At 37.1% G+C, this 22534-nt stretch overlaps 1 protein-coding gene across 16 annotated transcripts in view; it reads right to left on the reverse strand.

Annotated features, from left to right (window-relative positions):
* Positions 1-22534, reverse strand: part of Mlip (muscular LMNA interacting protein) — a 234116-nt gene that overhangs the window by 37494 nt on the left and 174088 nt on the right. For 15 of the 16 annotated variants that reach the window (XM_057768671.1, XM_057768666.1, XM_057768681.1 and 12 more), the window contains one exon: positions 551-757. The exons of the other annotated variant lie outside the window; for it this stretch is intronic. In XM_057768671.1, the coding sequence (XP_057624654.1) occupies positions 551-757 (207 nt within the window). The remainder of the gene's footprint in view (positions 1-550; positions 758-22534) is intronic. 16 annotated transcript variants of the gene reach the window in all.

Raw genomic sequence — 22534 nt, forward strand, 5'->3', positions numbered from 1 at the left:
ATATAGCAGACTAGCATATATACACATATATCCAGGTGCTGAACACTTTGTGATATATATAGATATTAGAAATTATTAGGCAAATGGGCACATTATATAATAAAACTATTGTTTTGCAGACCCCTGAAGTAATCGTATTTCTTTGCTCACTGTCTGCAGCTATGCCTCCTCAACAAGTCACTGTAATTAATTAAACTTTTAAAGTTATTGAAATAAGACTAGAACATAAATTAATCAAGCTACCATATAAAGTTCTAGAAACTTACTTTACATGTCTACACTGGGGTTAGACCATGAGATAATGAGGAACATAGAGCAGGGATAGACTTAAAAAGAGAATACATGTCTGTTACTTCTCCCAGACAGTTGTTATCTACTTAAAGTAATACAACTCAATCCATATTTTCACAGTTCTAATACACTTAAATGTTAAAGACACAAGCATCCAAAGTGTTTATCCAGACTTTCCCATTATATATAAGTTTTAGAAGTTAAGCACACCAACATTTCATAGCAAAGAACAATTCTCATTTGGGCAAAATATTCTCACCTTATTGTGTGTGTCCTGACTAAGGAGAGTGGGGGACTTCTCCTGTTCATCCCTCAATGAGAAGGAGGACAAATGACTGAAGGGTCCTGGGGTAAGACAGTCAGCATGAGACAAGGTCTGTGGATGCATCAGGGACTTAACAGGTGGGTAGAGTTTAGACTGATATAAAGGATGGAGAGAGACAGGCCTGTGAGGGATGGCTGCATCCTAGGAAGAAAAGGCACAGGAGAGATTAGTGTATGAAGTCAGGTGCACCATGACTTATTTATGAGAGATGAATGCTAGAACTACTAATGAGTAGAAATATTCCTTATAAGACCTTCCTTACACAATACTTGTCATCATAGTAAATATATTGTCTCTTCAAATATCCTTTCCACCCCACCTCCAGTCTTTCCTGAAAGCAAAATAAGGGCTTGCAACAGATCTCCTAAAGATGCTGTTTGTTATTTCTGGCGGTACTGAGAGGAGAGATGGACAGGAAGGAACAGAACCTATCCTCAAGGGGATGCTTGGGCCCAGTGAAGAGGAGACAGTAGTTGAAGTTATTAACTCAGGAATGCAGCTGATTTGGTCTAGAATTTACCGAAGCAACAGGAAGGAATTAATTTATGAGCAGAGGCACAGAAGCTTGGGGTGTATTCATTTGTCCAGATGAGCTGAGCAGAAATAAAGGCTCAGTCAGAGATGAGTCTGAAAGGAATGAAGACCGTCTCCAGTTCTAGGGCCCTGCTGTCTTAGTCTGACAGTTCCACAAACAGGAGAGCTGGGTGTAGAGAAGATATTACTATTGACGTACTATTAACATGGACTATTATTAACACGGAAAAGGGATGAATGGAAGACCTTGAAGGAGTGAGCAAGTAAATAAGAACATGAATTGTGGCAAAGGAACAAGGAATCAAAAAAAGTTAGAAAGAGCCAACATGTGTATATGATAAATATCTATTGTTGGAGGAAGGCTTGCTGGTTCCCAGTTGCCCAGCTAGCTTAGACCTGAAATAATCACACGGAAACTGTATTAATTAAATCACTGCTTGGCCCATTAGCTCTAGCTTCTTATTGGCTAACTCTTACATATTAATTTAACCCATCTCCATTAATCTGTGTATCACCACATGGCAGTGGCTTATCAGCAAAGTTTTGGCACGTCTGACTCTGGCCACAGCTCCATGGCATTTCTCTGACTCTGTCTCCTTTCCCCCAGCATTCTGCCTCACTTTCCCTGTCTACCTAAATTCTGCCTTGCTATAGGTCCAAAGCAGTTTCTTTATTCATTAATGGTAATCACAGCACACAGAGGGACTCTCACATTACCTCCCCGTTTATGTTTAAATAAAAAGGAAGGTTTTAACTTTAACATAATAAAATTACATATAACAAAACAGGTATCAAACAAGAATTACAGTTACAATATTTTTATCTACTTTATCTTTTATCATAACTAAGAAAAACTATATTGTTACTGTCTATTCTTCAACTCCATCAAAGACTCCAGAAGGATTATAATATTACCTAAGTAAATAGAAAGTACATTGTAAGCAACTTCTGAAACTCTAGAACTGACAGAGACATCTTGCTACCTGGACAGCCAATCAAAGTTCTTCTGTACCATTGGGGCACCCAACTTCAGCCTTCAGGCCCATAGTATTCAGAAGACTTTTCCATAAAGCAGCAAAGACAGTTCCACCTATATTAGCAGTTTCTCAGTCAGTTTCTTCTGTGTCCTGCAGAACATCTGGCAGACTCCTTCATGTAATAGCAACCCTGAAGGACCATCTCACCTTTAGGAAAATTCAGCAGTTATTTCCCTGTGGGCCCTGCATGTCCAGTTAAGTAATCCAGGCAAAAGCAGTTTCTTACCCAAATGACTAACAAACTCCATAAGAAGCCTCTTCAGTACCCATCTTCCTCTTGAAGTAATTGGTGCTACCAGGAGCAGATGTATCTCATTGTCATAAAAAGTTCTAAGCTATTAAAACATTTTAAATGCCATATTCTGTAGTCTTTGAAAGGTTTGAAAAATACCTACCTATCTGAAATACATCTTTGTATATCTAGAATATTTAACTAAAATGACTACAAGCTTTCCTATTATAGATGAGTATCCATTAACTTATATTTCTTAATTATATATTACATTTTTAAATGAGCTGCACAAACACAACTTAATTATTTATTGCATTTTTAAATGAGCTGCACAAACTTAATCAAGAGGAGAAATATACATTTAATAAAATTGACCTTAAATTTATGTCAAAATGTCAAGATCCATACCAATACAAAGTATCAACTCTATAGCATGTCCCCCTTTAAATTTAAACAAACATTTATAGACAATATTTGGGAATATGGACACAGTTCTCTTCAAACGTTTTCCTGCTGTTAACTGAGCAAAGTAATTTTTGAGGGGTGTTAAAGGTGACCTTTCAGGGGTTCTTATTCCATCAAACCACACCAGTCTGGAAGCAATCCACAGGTTCTCATCCTCTGTGGAAACAAGGGAAGAACTTCTTTTCCAAAGCAACATATCCTTAGACCCAAATTTGGAAGTCATGATACCTTTATAATAAACATGCTGTTCCCATATCCACCCTTCCTCTATCCCAACCATCCCAATCCCCCAAGCTCCTCCCATCCTCCCCTTCTCACGTTTCTCACCCCATTTCCCCTTAGTCCCATGCCACCTCACCCGCAAGTTCCCAGTTTTTTCCCGGCAATCTTGTCTACTTCCCCTATTAAGGCGGATGACTATACGTTTTTCTTTGAGTACACTTTCTTATTTAGCTTCTCTAGGATCACAAATTATATGCTCAATGTCCTTTATTTATGGCTAGAAACCAATTATGAGTGAGTACATCCCATATTCCTCTCTTTGGGTCTGGGATACCTCACTCAGGATAGTGTTTTCTATTTCCATCCATTTGCATGCAAAATTCGAGAAGTCATTGTTTTTTACCACTGAGTAGTACTCTAATATGTATATATTCCACACTTTCTTCATCCATTCCTCCATTGAAGGGCATCTAGGTTGTTTCCAGGTTCTGGCTATTACAAACAATGCTGCTATGAACATAGTTGAACAGATACTTTTGTCATATGATAGGGCATCTCTTGGGTATATTCCCAATAGTGGTATTACTGGATATTGGGGTAGGTTGATCCCAAATTTCCTGAGAAATCACCACACTGATTTCCAAAGTGGTTGCACAAGTTTGCATTCCCACCAGCAATGGATGAGTGTGCTCCTTACTCCACAACCTCTCCAGCAAAGGCTATCATTGGTGTTTTTGATTTTAGCCATTCTGACAGGTGTAAGATGGTATCTCAAAGTTGTTTTAATTTGCATTTCCCTTATCGCTAAGGAGGTTGAGCATGACCTTAAGTGTCTTTTGGCCATTTGAATTTCTTCTGTTGAGAATTCTCTGTTCAGTTCAGTGCCCCATTTTTTAATTGAGTTAATTAGCATTTTAAAGTCTAGTTTCTTGAGTTCTTTATATATTTTGGAGATCAGTAGAACCTTCATCTGGCAATGGATCAAGATAGAGACAGAGACCCAATTTGGAGCAACGGTCTGAGCTCTTAAGGTCCAAATGAGGAGCAGAAGGAGGGAGAACATAAACAAAGAAGTCAGGACCATGAGGGGTGCACCCACCCACTGTGACAGTGGAACTGATCTATTGGGAGCCCACCAAGGCCAGCTGGACTGGGACTGAATAAACATGGGTTGAAACTGGACTCTCTGAACATGGCGGACAATGAAGGCTGATGAGAAGCCAAGGACAATGGCACTAGGTTTTGATCCTAATACATGAACTGGCTTTGTGGGAGCCTAGCCTGTTTGGATGCTCACCTTCGTGGACCTAGATAGAAGTGGGAGGAACTTGGTCTTCCCGCAGGGCAGGGAATTTGGACTGCTCTTCAGTATCAAGAGGGAGGGGGAATGGAGTGGGGGGAGGAAAAGAGGAGTGGGGATGGGAGGAGGGGAGTGGGGGAGGGGGCAATATGTGGGAGGAGGGGGAGGGAAATGGGAAACGGGGAGCAGGTGGAAATTTTAATTCAAAAAGAATAAAAATAAATAAATAAATAAATAATAATAATAATAAAAGCTTTCTTGAAAGTAAAAAAAAAATAAACATGCTGATTTAGCTTATCAGCCCATACAATAAAATGTCTCTCTGTACTTAGCTCCTTCACAGGAAAAAATTCAAAAATATCAAATAATATACATAATCCATACTCTCTGTGAATTATTAATTTTTACATGGCTTATTTTTCTTTACTCCTTTTAATCTATGCTTATTTGTACTCTGACTCTTTAAAGAACTAGATGTTCACCATATTGAAGAATAAACCAGCTGTTTAAGGGGAGCCGCTTGTTCATCTGGCCATCCAGAACTAAAATAAACCACACAGAAACTGTATTAATGAAAACACTGCTTGACCCATTAGCTCTAGCTTCTTATTGGCTAACTTTTACATATTAATTTAACCCATCTCCATTAATCTGTGTATCACCAAGTGGCAGTGGCTTACCTGCAAAATTTTAGCACGTCTGATCTGGCCATGGCTCCATGGCATCTCTCTGACTCTGCCTCCTTTCTCCCAGCATTCTGCCTATCTTTCCCTGCCTACCTAACTTCTGCCTTGCTACTGGTGCCAAGCAGTTTCTTTATTAATTAATAAATAAAAGCAACACATAGCAGAAGGACCTCCCACACCAATCTGCATAAACAAAAGGCTAATATTTATAGATACATAGCAATGTTTTATATTTCTGAAATCTTACATTCCAGAAGATAAATTGATTATCCAACAATAAAAGCCTCTAGGACATTACTGCATGACAAGCAACCTACTTTCTCAACTTTCTGACCTCAGAATCAAGCAAAGAGAGGCTAAGGTAGATACTTATATTAATATTTAATTTATAGAAAGATGATATTTCTTGTAACTTCAATGATGTACTATATTACTTCTATGCTGCATAAGCAATAAACTAGTATTTTTGTTCTTGGAAGAAATTTAGTATAAACTAATACATTTGTATTAAAATGACATTTGATTAACAGGTAAACCCAAATTATAGCAAAGTAATATTAATATTTTATATTCATTTACTTCATTTTAATCAATATATTTTTAATTCTCTGATAAACCTTTAAAACAGTAAATGAAAAATTCTAGTTATAGGAAGAACATTACTATTAATTTAATTTCTGTGACTATCAGTTGATTCATTGAGAATATTCAGGAATACTACCTAAAATGTCGACTCACCCAAAAGTAATTACACATTTCCATTCATTTTGTTGTTTGGTGTGTTTGGTCAATACTTCTCAAACTACTTATGCTAGTAAGCAACTTATATGAAACACATATTAGTGTTCTGTAATTTAATTGAAATATATTCTAATTTTATCGGATTTCTCAGTCACATAGTTATTACTTTATTAACAACCAATTGTATTATTTAGTGTCAAAAGCAATTAATGGAAAATTGTGTAGCAATAGCAAACCTAGCTGTAAAAGAACAAGGTAATGCCATTTTTGATAATTGAGAAAGCCTGGAAAATGGTGGCTGAGTTGTCTGTTGTCTACAGACTATTAGATTTCCTGGAAGGTAAAGTACCAGTTCTCTGAATGTCCGGAGTTGTCGAGATCTGTGAGAAGTCATGTGGCCACCAGGTTCAGAAATCAAATAGGGTCAAGCTTTTTGTAGTTTGATAGAAAACACTCGCCTGCATGCTTTCTCCATCTGGCCAATCTCTAGTCTAAGGAATGGGCTATCTTCACATTTCTATGAGATCAGGTGTTGTGTACATCTTGTCTAAATAGTCAAACAAAAAGAAAAAGCATAGTTTGATCACTATGGACACACCAGAGAAGGCCGAGTATTGGCCAAGCTAACTTGGGTCCTTGGCAATCCGGGAGGTAGGTGGAGATGAAAAGATGATTGACAGATGAGAAGTTTTAACACCTGAAACACTTCTTCAAGCTCTGAGACTTGTGTTACCAAATCAAACCAGGATAGCTTGACTGTGACACTGTATCATGTGATTTATTCTCCATTTAATTGCCAAGACTTTGCTCCATTCTCTAAACAGTTCTTTGTTCTAATTTTTCAAAGCTTTTGTTTCATTAGCTTCTGGAAATATAAGTGTTCATTTTGTTTAATTTATGGTTAAGTACTTTAGCTAATTTTGCTGTGCTGTGTTTTGCATTGAAGGTTTTCTCCACGTATATGAATATCTAATGGCTGCTAATGTCATTTGAGTCCGGCACAGAGCTTTTTAGAAATACTGAGTTCACACACTGACATTTGAATTCACTGTCCAAAATATGAAATTCTCAGGAATATGAAAATCTTAATGATTTCTGGGTTTTCTTCTTTGGGCTGGTCAGATTGCTCACTGGAAACTTTTCAAAACACCAGGCTGAAGGTCAAAAGAACAATTACCGGCAGATAAAACAGGCTGGGCTATAGTATTCTGAGATGCAGTAGGAGAAAAGAGGAAAGGGTATCAACATGAGGCACAAGGCTTTGGGCTGTGCCATTTCCTGGAAAGCCCAAATGCCTTCTGTTGCGCCAGGTGTCTCTTCAGTCTGAAACCCAATTTTCTCTAAGCTAAAAGGAAGGGAGAATGCCAGCCACTGAGAAACAGGGGCTTAGGGGTAGATACTGAAATAACTGGTTTTATTATTTCTTTTTTATCAGCTGTTCTTTTATCTCCTCTGGGAGGTTATCATCAAGCACATCTAAATCTTTAGCCTGTTGAGAGCTCTAAGGCAGGGATGGAAGAAGGCTTGGATATCTAAGGAGCCAGCTCAGGATTTAGTTTCTACCTCTGTCATATCAGTTTCACCACATCAAGATGCTGTTAAGCCTCTAACATTCTGCTGTCCTGTGTCCTCTTCATTTTCCTGAATTTGTGAACACTATTACAAAAACACATCCACAGAGTAAATTTTAAAAAAATATTGATGGAGAGCAAATTAAGAGATGGTGTTCAATTCTCCATTTTCTTTTGAGTCACCTAAGAGGTTCTGTTTGATAAAAAGTGACCCTTAAAATTCTACAGAGAGAAGCTCTATTCCCTGCTTGCATATATAGAATGAATCCTACCTGCTGGGTTGGAGCTTAAGGGACTACTGGATTCTGTATGGGTGAAAGTGAGATATTTACATGGCTGCTCATAACTGAATGCGGACTGTTTCTTATCTGTGAACTCCCTGTTGGGTGATGATGACAAGGCTTTGCTGACTACATGAAATACTTAAGTGGACATTCTTAGATGAAGATCACCCACAACTGTCTACAGCACTGTCATCTGTGCTCTTGAGAGTAACTTACAGCACTTTCCTTGTTTCTCTTTTGGTAACTGGCTTGGTGGACTACTCTAGGAAATATAGCTCTGAAATTTTACATATCTGTCACAAATTATATCCTTTGGATTTGCCACTCAAAAGGTGAAAAGTATTTAACTTCTAGTGGCCTCTGCTCTGTTAACTATTTCCACATTCACTTTTAATTTTGTATTTTATATTTTCTCCCATTTTACTACTCTCCTAAAAACAGCTTATTATTTCATATAACTTTCAAAAAGTAAATTTCATGTTTGTTATTTATACAGTTTTCTCCTTTTTAACTATCTAGGCTCAATTTTAACTCCATTCTCTTGCTTTATATATGCAGCAGATGATGATCATTTTTCTAAACAATGTTTTCTATAAACATCTCTGTGGTTTTTGCTTTGGTATTGTTAGATTTTCCAAAGTGAATAATCAATTATCTTTTATTCTCTTTCTTTTCTTCATTAAGCATATTGACAATTATACATTTTTTTTCTCAAAGACTATTTTAACAACCTCTAAAGTAGTCTAATAAATAACAGTTTTAAGTACTAAGATTTCAGTATGTTTTCTTAGATAGATGTTAAACTGTTTTTAATTGTATTCTATTTTATGATTTAAGAAATTGCGTTGGTATTATTATAAAGTAGTCAATAATTATTTAAAACATAGAACAATCTAAAAAGACAATGTAAAAGACATTTCTCTATTTTATGAACCCAGATACAGTCTCTAACATCACTTTTAGGATTCCAAAGAACATATTGTCTGGTTTCACAATAAATCACGAAGCTTTAATAATCAAATACTGTGATAACAGTGTAAAGGAGATGCACAGGCCAACGAAATGCAGTAGAGAGCCCAAAGTTAAATCCATCATGACCTTTGATAAACATGTCAAAGTATAAACAGGATGGCCACATGTAGAAGAATGAAATTGGACCCTTATATCAGCTACAAAAAATAATTCAAATTAATATTCTGAAAAATTATAATGAAAAGTATTTAGGCTTATGCAGTGACTTTTTGGATATATAACCATCAACTGATACATAGATGAAATACATAGATGAAGAAAACATGATATGTTCACAGCATGAAATACTATTCTTTAAGAATGGAGTCCTGTCACTTATGACACAAATTTTTGCTATAATATAATGGTCTGTACCCTGTCACTTGTATTTTAAATCAACACTGATTGGCCAGTAGCCAGGCAGGAAGTATAGGCAGGGCAACCAGGCAGGAAGTAGAGGTGGGGCAATAAGAATAGGAGAATTCTGGGAAGAGTAGGTCTGCAGTTGTCATTCATACACAGAGCAAGCAAGATGTGACTACCTCTCTGAAAAAAGCACCAAGCTACATAGCTAACACAGACAAGAATTATGGGCTAATATAAGTTATAAGAGTTTTAAAAAAGCCTGGGCAAATAGGCCAATAATTTTATAATTAATGTAGACCTCTGTGTGATTTCTTTGGGACTTAATGGCTGCAGGACTGGGCAGGAGAGAAACTTCAGACAACAGATTTTTGTTGTTGTTTTTGTTCAGTGAAAATGCCAAATACTAACATGCACTGAGTTATATCAATAATATATCGTGCACTCTGGAAGAGTTGACTTTATAGAAACAAAGAGTAGAATGACAGCTAACAAAGGATGGGGAGAAGGCAAGATGTGTAATGAGAAATGTTGATTGGTGGGCACTGAGCTACAGTTGGAGAGGAACAAGAAGTTCCGGTGGCTGCTACAACGGACTGGAGTCAGCAGTTAGATATATGTAAGATGCTGGCCAGAGGGCATATAGCCTCACTTAAGCAAATTAAATGAGTTAGGGAGGTCTAAATCATAAAACATTTCTATAACTGGCAACCCTGTACTATATTTGAAAATGCTGAGAGATGAATCCAAAGTATTCTTCCCAAAATAGTAATAATAACAAGTATTAAGGGTTATATGTGGAGTAATGGATATGCTACTATGATTGAGACTAATTTAAAATCTATAAAAATATCAAAACATCAAATTTTATACCTAAAATATATATGGCTTTTATTTATTATTTAGAAATCAATAAAAGTGGGTATAAAGAAGAAAAATAGAAATTTTATTCTGAGTTTCCTCCTTCGTTAAAAATTCACTGCAAAGCAATATTTCATATATATACATATATATGTATGTGTATATGTGTGTGTATATATATATACATATATATGTATATGTTATACATATGTCAGGGAACTTTTGGTGATTCTCAATTTGTTAATGCGTAAACTTTTGTGGTCTGACAAATTTGCATGTCTCATTTTGATTTTGACATTTAGTAGAAGGTTCTGTTTGTCCTGTCATAAAGATTTACAATATTAAAGAATAGCTTTTTGTCTTGCTTGGCATTGGTTGTGAGATTACAGAATTCAAAATCTATTTATTAAATGCAATTAAGAACATCAGTGTTTGTGTTTGCCATTTTCTTTGTCATAAGCTAAAAAATAATTTAAAAACTTTGTCAGTAATATATTTTCATGTGGTCGAAATTTTATATATGGATATTAAATTTAGCATTTAGATACTCTGGTTATATTTTCCTTTTGAGTTTTATTCTTTAGCATTAGGAAAAAATATTGACTTACTTAAGGAAATATGGCCCATTCTGAGGTGTGTATACAAGTGCATACAGTGGTCAGAGGTAGACTTTATGTTGTCTTCCTCAATTGGATCTCCATCTTATCTTTTATCATCATCATCATCATCCTATTGGCTAGACTGGATGAGCAGCAAGTCCACAAGAGTCACCTGTCTCCCCTCTGCCCCTTTGCCCCAGTTTTGGGGTTATAGGCCATGCTGTCACAGCTACTTTGCATCTGGGGATCTGAGCTCAAGACCTCATGCTTGATCGTCAGTACCATGACCTCATGCTTGGGAGTCAGTACCATACCCGTTATACCATCTCCCTAGTCTAATTCTTCTATATCATCATTCTTATCAGTGGTTTTTAATATAATTGCACCTTCTTACTGCAATCTTCCTTGGACCTTCCACAAAGCAATGTGCCTTACCCTCTCTGAGGATTGGATAGGGGTGGGTGGGAGGGTGTGTGAAGGGAATGGGAGGATGGAGGGAGTGAGAACTTGGATTGGTATTTTTTAAAAAATCTAATAAAAAAGAATAAAAAAATATACTCAACATGATCCATATTTTTCTATAAACAGTGCCTTTATTAATAAAGCTGTTTACTTTAGCCTGTGCTTTTTGCTAGTTTTCCCTTAAGGCTCAGAATGTCACTTTTTGTGTGCTTCAGATTTAGAGATTTTATGTGATTATATGAAAATGTTTTCAAGTGTATATTCTAATGTAGACACATAATAAAACTCAGTATAGTTAAGTTCCTCATTACAAATTCCTCATTACTCATTTTCCCACAGATCTCTAAGGTTTATTTCTATGTGTTTTCTTAATGTTTGACTACAAGGGATTCCCATTAATCATTTCACATTTCTATAGCATTTTTATTATGGCAGGAAGAATGGACTTATCCCTTACTAAGTTTGGTTGTCCACATTTTTGTGTTTTCCTGTAAAGAGAACTTTATTTACCTCAATAATTATTTTAAATGTTATACATCTTGAGTATGCTGTCTTCAGACAATATTGACAACTTCATAGGCCCTGCATGCCCTGAATTTCCGACTCTGTAAGTATCTTATTGTGAAGCTGTATTATTGGTTACAATGCAAGACAAAATTATACACTTAGGGCTAGATGTACTCGCAGAGGATGAAGATAAATGTCTATATTTCAAATGATTGATATAGTTAAAAGACTGGTCTACTTGTCAAATTCGATATTTTAAATTTCTATTTATGGTTTATATGCTTATAATGTACATAGTATTTCTTGTTATTTATGCTTGTATCAGTAGTAATTAATTTCACCTAGATTATTGCAAAGTTTTGTTTGACCATAAAAAAAGGGAATCTATTTTGTCAGAATTATTTTAGTTAAAATACTAAAATGACAAATACAGGAGTAACTCTTATGAAATATAATTAGATGCAACAGGATTAAGAAAAAATATACTGTGCCCACCCGGACAGCCCTGGTATTCACTTTGAATACCCTTTTGAGTTCCAAGCGTTTAGCACTTAGTCTACACAGGAGCATGAACAAAGCACAAACCTCCCTACTTTAAGTGGAAGCTGCACACTGTAAGGGATCAGTGCATGGATGTTGTAGGCTCTGCACACCTATGTATTCTAAGACTTGACATTGCCATAATAGCGTGAAAGCAACCTTGACAAAACACAGGTAAATGGGAACAGTCATCTTCCAATAAACTTGTGTATAAAGTTGCTGGTGGACCAGATTTTGACCCTAGGCCATGGTTTCAAACTCCTTTTTCAGTTTATTATCAGAGCACATTAATAACCTCTCAGGTTTCATCCACATCCTGTCTTACCCTAATGAATTATCTTGTACTCAGTTTGTCGCTGTGGAAATAGGTTTTCTAAGTGATCTGAAGGGATTTTCATTCCCCTCCACCTCACTATTCAGCACATGAATCTTTAAGCTCTACTTTCTAAAGGACAAAATTCATATGTGTTCTTGTTAGTAAAATAGACAGTGCAGCTATTTCTGGTAAAATGTTTCAAACCACTTCTTGCTCTCTTCATAATTGCTCTCTTCAATACAAAATTACTTTTTAAAAATTCACCAAACTTTAAGCCTTATTTAAGTTTGATTATTGAAAAGGAGCAAATTATTTTCATCGGTTTTGATACAGTACACGGCAAAACTTCAAGAAGACATGGGGGTACGGAGCAATAATATCCTGTTCATTAAATAAAAATTAGCAGAGAAATATGTGGTAAGCAAATTGATTTGGCTCAGCCTAATTGACAGAGACATCAGAAAATTAATGTCACAGTCTTGTCTGGGGCACTGACTACTCTAGGAAAAGGTTACCTTCTCCTCAACCATTAAACTCTTAACTTCAAAAGCCACTTCCATGGCAATAAAGGGGCATTTTAAGGCACTTTGGGTACTTCTCATTAAGGACTGCAGATCTCAGACTCGTTTGTTCTGTTCCTAGCATTTTAAAAGTCACTCCCTTCCCTGTAGGTTGGAAGTGATCATGAAAATCCCTGTCTCTGCAATGATGCTGACCCCTCATGTTGAACATTATCTACAGAACACAGGCCAAGTGTGTGACCCAGGGCAGTGGTGGAGTCCTGGAGCCCAAACTCCATGCTCTAGGCATCTGCCAGGTCTTTGTTGGAGCAGTAAGTTATATTAGCAACTGTTCAAAATCAAAATCATAAAATCTGTCTTCTCTTTTAACTTAAGGCAGCGGCCAGTTAAAGTCAAGGATGGTTATAGTATCTTCTGGAAGAATGAATCCTTTATCCAGAATGAATTCGCTACTTTACAGATACCATCAGGAAACTCACAATACTATATACACAATACTAAGAGATTCCGGCTGGCCACACGTTATGAAGATCAGTCTCTCAAATAAAGCTTTCTAACTGTAAATGTGAGGCATAACTTCTGGTTCATAGACCTCAGTTTTGATGAAGTCGTGTGAATTTTAAAAGCAGACATATTTAAACTAACACATCTATTTTGAAAACTGACGGGAACCAAAAAATATATAAACTTGTGAATCAAGAAAAATTTAGCATATGTTTAGCTATTTCTAATTATATATACATACATAGATGTGCAACCTAACTTTCAAGATAGACTTTGGGTCACAGTATTTAAAGTGTGTGGGGTCTGACAATTTCACAAAGCAGATGGATCAGTATTAAGATTGTTGACGCAGACACTCAAACAACAGAAGGAGAAAATAGACAGTTACTTATCGCATTAGCAAGGAGGGTTATATGCTGAGTCTCTTGCTTTTCTATTTCTATGGTTTATTTCACATCTTATACTGTTCACATATTTAGAGTATTTTTTTAGATTGAGAAAATGAGAAGGTAACTTATTTAGAAAGCTGCTGTGATCCCTCAAAATGGAAAGGAAATACACTCAGTGATTTCTCAACAAGAAGTCAATCTCTTTCTTCCACAATTACAATGACTTTTAAACAGACATTTTAAAACTGTATCCCTCCAAAGCATCCAGAACCCATGGGCCACAGTCATTTCATTTACTTATGGCAACTTTCTTCATAACAACCAAGATATGGTAGCAGTTTAGGATCTGTCAATGAGGAATAGATAAAGAATATGTGAACTGAGGCAATAAAATATTAAGCATTCGTAACAAAGGAAATCCTGCCATTCTCAACAACATGGATGAAGAAAAAAAAACATTATTTCAAGTGAAATAAATCCATTACAAGAGGATAAATACTGCATATTTTACACATAAAATACAAAAAAGTCAAACTCACAGAAAGTGATAGCAGAACAATGGTGTCCAGTAGTACATGGTGGGGAGGAGTTAGGAAGATGCTGGCTCATGTGCAGAATATTAGGTGCTTGAACACTTGGTTCCCATTGGTGATGCTGTTAAGGGAAGTTCAGGAGGTGTGGCTTTGCTAGAGAAAAATGTCATGGGGTGGGGCAGTTTTGAGAATTTTCTTAGCTTCACTTTGCTTCTGGCTTTCTGCTTTATGATTGCTGTTACACAATCTTTTGTCTTCCTGTTTCCATGACCAAAGCTTGCTGCCATTCCTTCCCCTCCCCTCCCCCCGATAATGAACTCTTATTCCTTTGGAGCCATAAGCCAAAATAAACTCTTCCTTAAGTTGTCTTTTGTCATGCTACTTTGTACTAACACAAGTACTGACAGGAAAAGAAGAGAGAGTGTGGAGGGAGACAGCAACACCCAATATCAGGAACCACAACACTCCCCAAATAACCACTTGCCAGGCAACAGTACTTTCACATTTGTCCTACCAACTGCTCAAGAAAGCTAAAGATGAACTTCAACTTAATGCTTAGGTGGTAATAATAGGACATACTTACATACAAAAGATAGTCATTTGTTTGCTTGTTTCAAAGTACATTTTGAGGACTATGGTAGAGGTAATATTTGAGATACAAAGTATTTGGGTTTCAAATATATAAACATTGAATATTAAATTCTGTTGGAGAAACATGATAGATCAGAGTATCAGTGCAGTTCTACACCACAAATCAAATCTTACCAAACACAAATGAGTTGGGAAAAAATTCATGTATTTTATGAGACCATAATTCAATAAAGTTAAAAATCAATGTCAAGATAAATTACAGAAACTACATAAATACATTAAGAATGAAAAAAGCATTCTTGATGAGAGCAGAAATTAATGAAATAGAGTTTAAAGAACAATAAAGACAACTTTTTGGTTACTGCAAAGAAAGAAGTACCAATATTGCACCTGTAGAAATAGAATTAATCTTCCCCCAAGGTTGAGTCCTCTGATTACTTATTCAGCATCAATTGGTTAGTTCTAGAAACAGGCAACACTGAACAACTCAGGTTGTATTTATGTGTTTATTCACTTAGATGTATGTGAAAAACAATGGCTAAAGAGGCTGTGAATTTGGGTGAGTTGGAAATGGAAGGGGAGGGAAAGAGAATCGGGGTAAGTAATATACTTACATTAAATCAAAATAATAAATTAAAATATAGATTCAGTCAAATAGTTGATTCTTTGGAAAAATTAACAGTATTCACAAACTACTAGCAAAAACTAACCACAACCAAAAGTGACCTGACATGATTAATGATATTAGAAATAAAATAAGAGTATTGTGAATTGCAATGTGATACAGAGAATCAACAGGGAGTATTTTGAACACTTGTGTTATAAAAATCTAGAAAAGCTAAATGAAATGGGTAAATTCTCAGACACATGTGCCCTACCAATATTAATTAAGAAGGATGTAAACAAACAGACCCACAGCAATGAATGAGACTGAGGCAAAAATAAGAAATGTCCTGAGATTTTCACTTCCACCTTCTACTAAGCCAACCAGGGAGTCCCAGGAAGCATGTCTGTCCCCATGGTCCCTGCTGAAATTGCAAGTCCCTGCTAATACACACGGCTTTTTCTTTTTTTTCTTTTTTTTTTATTGAAAAAAAAATTTCCGCTGCCTCTCAGCCTCCCATTTCCCTCCCCCTTCTCCCCCTCCCCTTTCTCCCTCCCCCCATTCCTCTCCCCCTCTCTCTACAGTCCTAAGAGCAGTCAGGGTTCCCTGCCCTGTGGAAAGTCCAAGGTCCTCCCCCCTCCATCCAGGTCTAGGAAGGTGACCATCCAAACTGGCTAGGCTCCCACAACGCCAGAACATGAAGTAGGATCAAAACCCAGTGCCATTGTCCTTGGCTTCTCATCAGCCCTCATTGTCCGCCATGTTCAGAGAGTCCGGTTTTATCCCATGCTTTTTCAGTCCCAGTCCATCTGGCCTTGGTGAGCTCCCAATAGATCAGCCCCACTGTCTCAGTGGGTGGGTGCGCCCCTCACGGTCCTGACTTCCTTGCTCATGTTCTCCCTCCTTCTGCTCTTCATTGGGACCTTGGGAGCTCGTTCTGGTGCTCCAGTGTGGGACTCTGTCTCTATCTCCATCCATCGCCAGATGAAGGTTCATATCCAGGAGGATAACTATATGTTTTTCTTTGGGTTCACCTTCTCATTTAACTTCTTTAGGATCACAAATTATAGACTCAATGACCTTTATTTATGGCTAGAAACCAATTATGAGTGAATACATCTCATGTTCATCTTTTTGGGTCTGGGTTACCTCACTCAGGATAGTGTTTTCTATTTCCATCCATTTGCATGCAAAATTCGAGAAGTCATTGTTTTTTACCGCTGAGTAGTACTCTAATGTGTATATATTCCACACTTTCTTCATCCATTCTTCCATTGAAGAACATCTAGGTTGTTTCCAGGTTCTGGCTATTACAAATAATGCTACTATGAACATAGTTGAACAAATGGTTCTGTAATATGATAGGGAATCTCTTGGGTATATTCCCAAGAATGGTATTGCTGGGTCCTGGGGTAGGTTGATCACGAATTTCCTGAGAAACCGCCACACTGATTTCCAAAGTGGTTGCACAAGTTTGCATTCCCACCAGCAATGGATGAAGGTACCCCTTCCTCCACAACCTCTCCAGCAAAGGCTATCATTGGTGTTTTTGATTTTAGCCATTCTGACAGGTGTAAGGTGATATCTCAAAGTTGTTTTGATTTGCATTTCCCTGATTGCTAAGGAGGTTGAGCATGACCTTAAGTGTCTTTTGGCCATTTGAACTTCTTCTGTTGAGAATTCTCTGTTCATTTCAGAGCCCCATTTTTTAATTGGGTTAATTAGCATTTTAGAGTCTAGTTTCTTAAGTTCTTTACATATTTTGGAGATCAGACCTTTGTCTGTTGCGGAGTTGGTGAAGATCTTCTCACAGTCAGTAGGTTGCCTTTTTGTCTTAGTGACAGTGTCCTTTGCTTTACAGAAGCTTCTCAGTTTCAGGAGGTCCCATTTATTCAATGTTGCCCTTAATGTCTGTGCTGCTGGGGTTATACATAGGAAGCAATCTCTGTGCCCATATGTTGTAGGGTACTTCCCACTTTCTCTTCTATCAGGTTCAGTGTGTTCAGATTGATATTGAGGTCTTTGACCCATTTGGACTTGAGTTTTGTGCATGGTGATAGATATGGATCTATTTTCATTCTTCTACAGGTTGACATCCAGTTGTGCCAGCACCATTTGTTGAAGATGCTTTCTTTCTTCCATTGTATACTTTTAGCTCCTTTATCGAAAATGAGGTGTTCATAAGTTTGTGGGCTAAAATCCGGGTCTTCTATACAATTCCATTGGTCGACTTCTCTGTTTTTATGCCAATACCACGCTGTTTTCATTACTGAAGCTCTGTAATAGAGTTTGAAGTCAGGGATGGTAATACCTCCAGAAGTTCCTTTATTGTATAAGATTGTTTTGGCTATCCCGGGTTTTTTGTTTTTCCGTATAAAGTTGATTATTGTCCTCTCAAGATCTGTGAAGAATTTTGATGGGATTTTAATGGGGATTGCATTGAATCTATAAATTGCCTTTGGTAGAATTGCCGTTTTTACTATGTTGATCCTCCCAATCAAAGAGCAAGGGAGATCCTTCCATTTTCTGGTGTCCTCTTCAATTTCTGTCTTCAATGCCTTAAAGTTCTTGTCAAATAGATCTTTCACTTCCTTGGTTAGAGTTACCCCAAGATATTTTATGCTGTTTGTGGCTATCGTTAAAGGTGATGCTTCTCTGATTTCCCTCTCTGCTTCCTTATCCTTTGTGTATAGGAGGGCAACTGATTTTTTGGAGTTTATCTTGTATCCTGCCACATTGCTGAAGGTGTTTATCAGCTGTAGGAGTTCTTTGGTGGAATTTTTGGGGTCACTTATGTACACTATCATATCATCTGCAAATAACGAAAGTTTAACTTCTTCCTTTCCAATTAGAATCCCCTTGATATCCTTATGTTGTCTTATTGCTATTGCTAAAACTTCAAGCACTATATTGAAGAGGTATGGAGAGAGTGGACATCCTTGTCGTGTTCCTGATTTTAGTGGGATGGCTTTGAGTTTCTCTCCATTTAATTTGATGTTAGCTGTCGGCTTGCTGTAAATAACTATTATATTTAGGTATGACCCTTGTATCCCTAATCTCTCCAAGACTTTTATCATAAAGGAATGTTGAATTTTGTCGAATGCTTTTTCATCATCTAATGAAACGATCATATGGTTTTTTTCTTTCAGTTTATTTATATGATGGATTACATTGATAGATTTTCGAATGTTGAACCAACCCTGCATCTCTGGGATGAAGCCTACTTGATCATAATGGATAATTTTTCTAATGTGTTCTTCGATTCGGTTTGCCAGTATTTTATTGAGGATTTTTGCATCGATAGCATGTGCAGCAAAAATTCTGCACTCTTGTTTGGCCACCAACCCTGTGTCCAGCCCCACTGTTTGGCCTGGGCGCACCTACTGACTCCACCATTGTACCATCGGAACGGCACACACTGCTTCTTCAAAGTGACATCTTTCAGATACTTGGTGGCTTTTCGGATATGCGTACCCTTGATGCCCTGGGCCGTTTCACCGGTGTTCTTAAAGTGAACCCGAAGGTTTGATCCTCTCGAGTTGCATGATTTTGTAGGGTTTTCTGGGTCAAGAGAGTAGCGAACCATCTTCACGGGTCACCTCTGGCCACTTACAGGAAGAGCACACATGGCTTTTTAAAATGTGTTTTGCAGCTTGAACTCAAGTCATGTTGGTAAGACATGGTGTGCGTAGCTTCTGACATCACTAGGAGACACAACTTCACAGCAAGCTCCCTGATCCTCTGACACTACCCACACTTTTAATGGTCATCTGACAAACCTCCCAGGGAAGCTGGAATCAGAAACTGTGCAGACAAAGATGGAGATAAGCATAGGCAGTATCCTGTCTTAAGCCAGGAGACATAACTGTACCAAAGGCATGTGATCACAATTTCTGCAGTGCTAGACACAGGCTGCCTTGACTCTCAGTTCAAGGTGACCTAGAGATTCCTGTGAAGAGACAGGGAAGATTGCATCCTCCCACAAGACCAGACACATTCTCTAATGCTCTAACCTGTGAATAGCATCCATTTCATACAACTGTCTTCTGTTCTGAAGTTTTATTGTTTAATTCTTTTAGGAACAAACTCAAAATGGAATTTAGAAAATCTATTTTAACAAGGCTCTTATTTTCAAACTGGATTGCACTTTCTATGAGAGATTCTAAATATGGCAATGGCCAAACCCTTGAGTAAAGATGGGAAACACGAGTTTCAGGACACATCTATATAAAGTTTTCACAAAGATACTCTTCCCCTGGTGAATGAGGGTTTATCAGGCGCTACAGCCCCACCAATTACTCCTTAGTAAGGCCCTGTACTGTTGCAACAGAACTAAACAAGTCAGACTTCTTAAATTTACTTAAAAACAAAAAACAAAATCGCTTAAAGATTCTTACCCCTACCTACATCAGATAAAATGGGGAAAAAAAAGAAGTCTCTCTTAGCAACATTAATGCTGGAAACAAAAATTACAATGCTTTGGTTATGATTTTACAGTTTTGATGTGAAGACAAGGTCAAGAGAAATTTGATCCCCCCAAAAGAGTAATGAAAGCTTAAATATGAAGTGAGCATATCTGATTATATCCTGGAGGAGAAATACTATTATCTCAAAGGGACATGTTTTAATAAATACAAGTGAGAAAATTGGTTTCTAATGTTATCTATTACATGATAAGTTATATATATATATAAAGTGAAGAGTGTAAAGAAGAGAGGAATAGAGGGAGGGGATGGAGGGAGAAACACTCAACAAAGATAGAACTATTTGAGAAAAGCCAAACCTTATGGATTAACCTTTCGAAATGAATGTAACACTACATAAAGATTCTGTTTTTCACTTCTTGAACAGTCTAAGTTGTTTAGTCATTTCTATACCTAAAACAGTTCATGTAAACATCTTACCTGAAAATATGAGCCAAAATTTCATCATACTTTGACTGTTATTTATGACAGAAGAGACTGAACCACCTTGATTGAAAATGACTTTTGAAAAAGTGGTAATTTCTGTCATTCTGTATAAAAGGAGGCATTGTTCACCTTATCCGTGACAAAGATATTTGCCTGTTATTTCACCTGGGTGGAGCCAGGAAGGGCAGGTGGAGGTCACAGTTAATATATAACTTGATGGATAATTAAATAGAAAACCTGAAAGTTGCTCACATCATCATCAAATTGGAATATCAAACAGAGGGAAATTGGGAGGGAAGGGAGACAAGTTGAATGTTTAAAAATATCAGGGGTAGAAGAGGAATGAGATGAATACAAAGAGGAGATTTCCTCACAGTGATCTTTTTATGTTTCTGTGGATGCTAAGGAAGAGATTCTCTAGAGCAGTAGATCTCAACCTTCCTCATGCTGTGACCCTTTCGTGCATGTTCCTCATGTTGTGGTGACCCACCACCATAAATTACTTTCATTACTACTTTATAACTGTAATTTTGCTACTGTGATGAATTACAATCACGTATCTAATATGTAACCCCTGTGAACAGATCAGTCAACCCCAAAGGGGTTGTGGCTGACAGGTTGAAAACCACTGTTCAAAATGGTCATTCTAACCAAAACACATCCTCTTCTCCACTGAAACACATCAGAAGGAAATGAGGTGGAAAGGGCTTCCGAGCTAGGAAACACCCTTTCTCATAAAGGAAAAAAAGGTGTCTTTGGCTAAGTCAAGTCAAACAATAGAAGTCTTACTTTGTTTCAGTCCAGACCTTCAAGTTTGGCTCTCCAAGACTTCACCAGGGGAATAACATATCTAATGTCAGGGATTGCATTGTTAATATAAAGAAGAAAAATATTTCACATATTTCTTTGTAAAAAATGAATTAAGTTTTTTAATATTAAAATGAAAATATTTGGCGGAGAAATAACCATTACCTAAGTAGATTGGCTCCATGATCAGCAAGTCATTGTTTATCTTGCATGCTCACAAATCATCAAAACAAACTTAACACCATTTTCTCTCAGATCTCTGCACCTGCAGCATGCTCACTAGACCAATCAATGCCAGTCATTATTTCTAACTCTGCCTTTAGTTATCAATGGGAGTACTCTTCAAAATACATGGTCATCATTGGAAGTCCCTGTAAATCCATATATTTAGGGTAGAATGTGAAGATACTTTGTAATAATTCCAAAAGGACCATAAGTTGATACACTAATAGCTTTGGAGTTCATTTCAGAAAAGCATAAGCTTCATTCAAAAGAGTTTTTCTTGTTATGTTTTGTTTTGTTTAATCCATTTAATTCAGAATGATACTGTCTGCCCTAGGACATTTTGATGTAAAAACCATTAAATTAAAAAGTCTCAATTACTAGATTTTGTATTAATCTCAAACTTTGCTTTTAACCATGAGAAACTATTTCCAGACAATTTTTCAAGTCCTAATATGTTCAATGGACTGCCCATCTGTATCATTTGAGCTACGATAAATACATCTCTGCTTAGGCCCATCATCTTTAGTATCTGACACTTTGTAACAGTGTTTTGAAATCATATTTTATGGCAGTGAACCTGCTAAGGAAAATTTATGAACTTAACCATCCCATCCAACATCTCCTGTCATGTGGAACTGCCCCCCGGTACGAGAGAGATTAGTGAATGCGAGCTGCTTCAATTTGGCTGGCTCTCTGCCTAAGGAATTTTCTATTACATGGGCAAATGAGATCAACCAACTTTGGAAACATTCGGTTTGTTCTATGGCAGATTGAGAGAGAACAGAAGTGAGCGGAGCTGAACATGAACGTCTTCAGATGAAGTTCCGACGAAATAGCAATGCCAGAACCATGAGCCCTTGATACCAATTTTTTTAAGTGGACTTAACTACGCACATCTGTGAGCTAACTTTGCAATCTGTTTCATTGTAGATTCTGGACACAAAGGATTTATACATCGTGCTCAACATCTAGAAAGCAATTGAGCAAATGTGCCTTTCCTGGCTGTGCAGTGGCTTCAGGGTTCCACACAGCCCACAAATGAGGCCAAGAGAGCTTTGGAATTCACATGTAAATAGAATGCTAGATTTCTTTTAGTTCTTAAC

The sequence above is a fragment of the Chionomys nivalis genome, chromosome 4 (assembly GCF_950005125.1).
Source record: "Chionomys nivalis chromosome 4, mChiNiv1.1, whole genome shotgun sequence".
NCBI classification, from domain to species: domain Eukaryota; kingdom Metazoa; phylum Chordata; class Mammalia; order Rodentia; family Cricetidae; genus Chionomys; species Chionomys nivalis.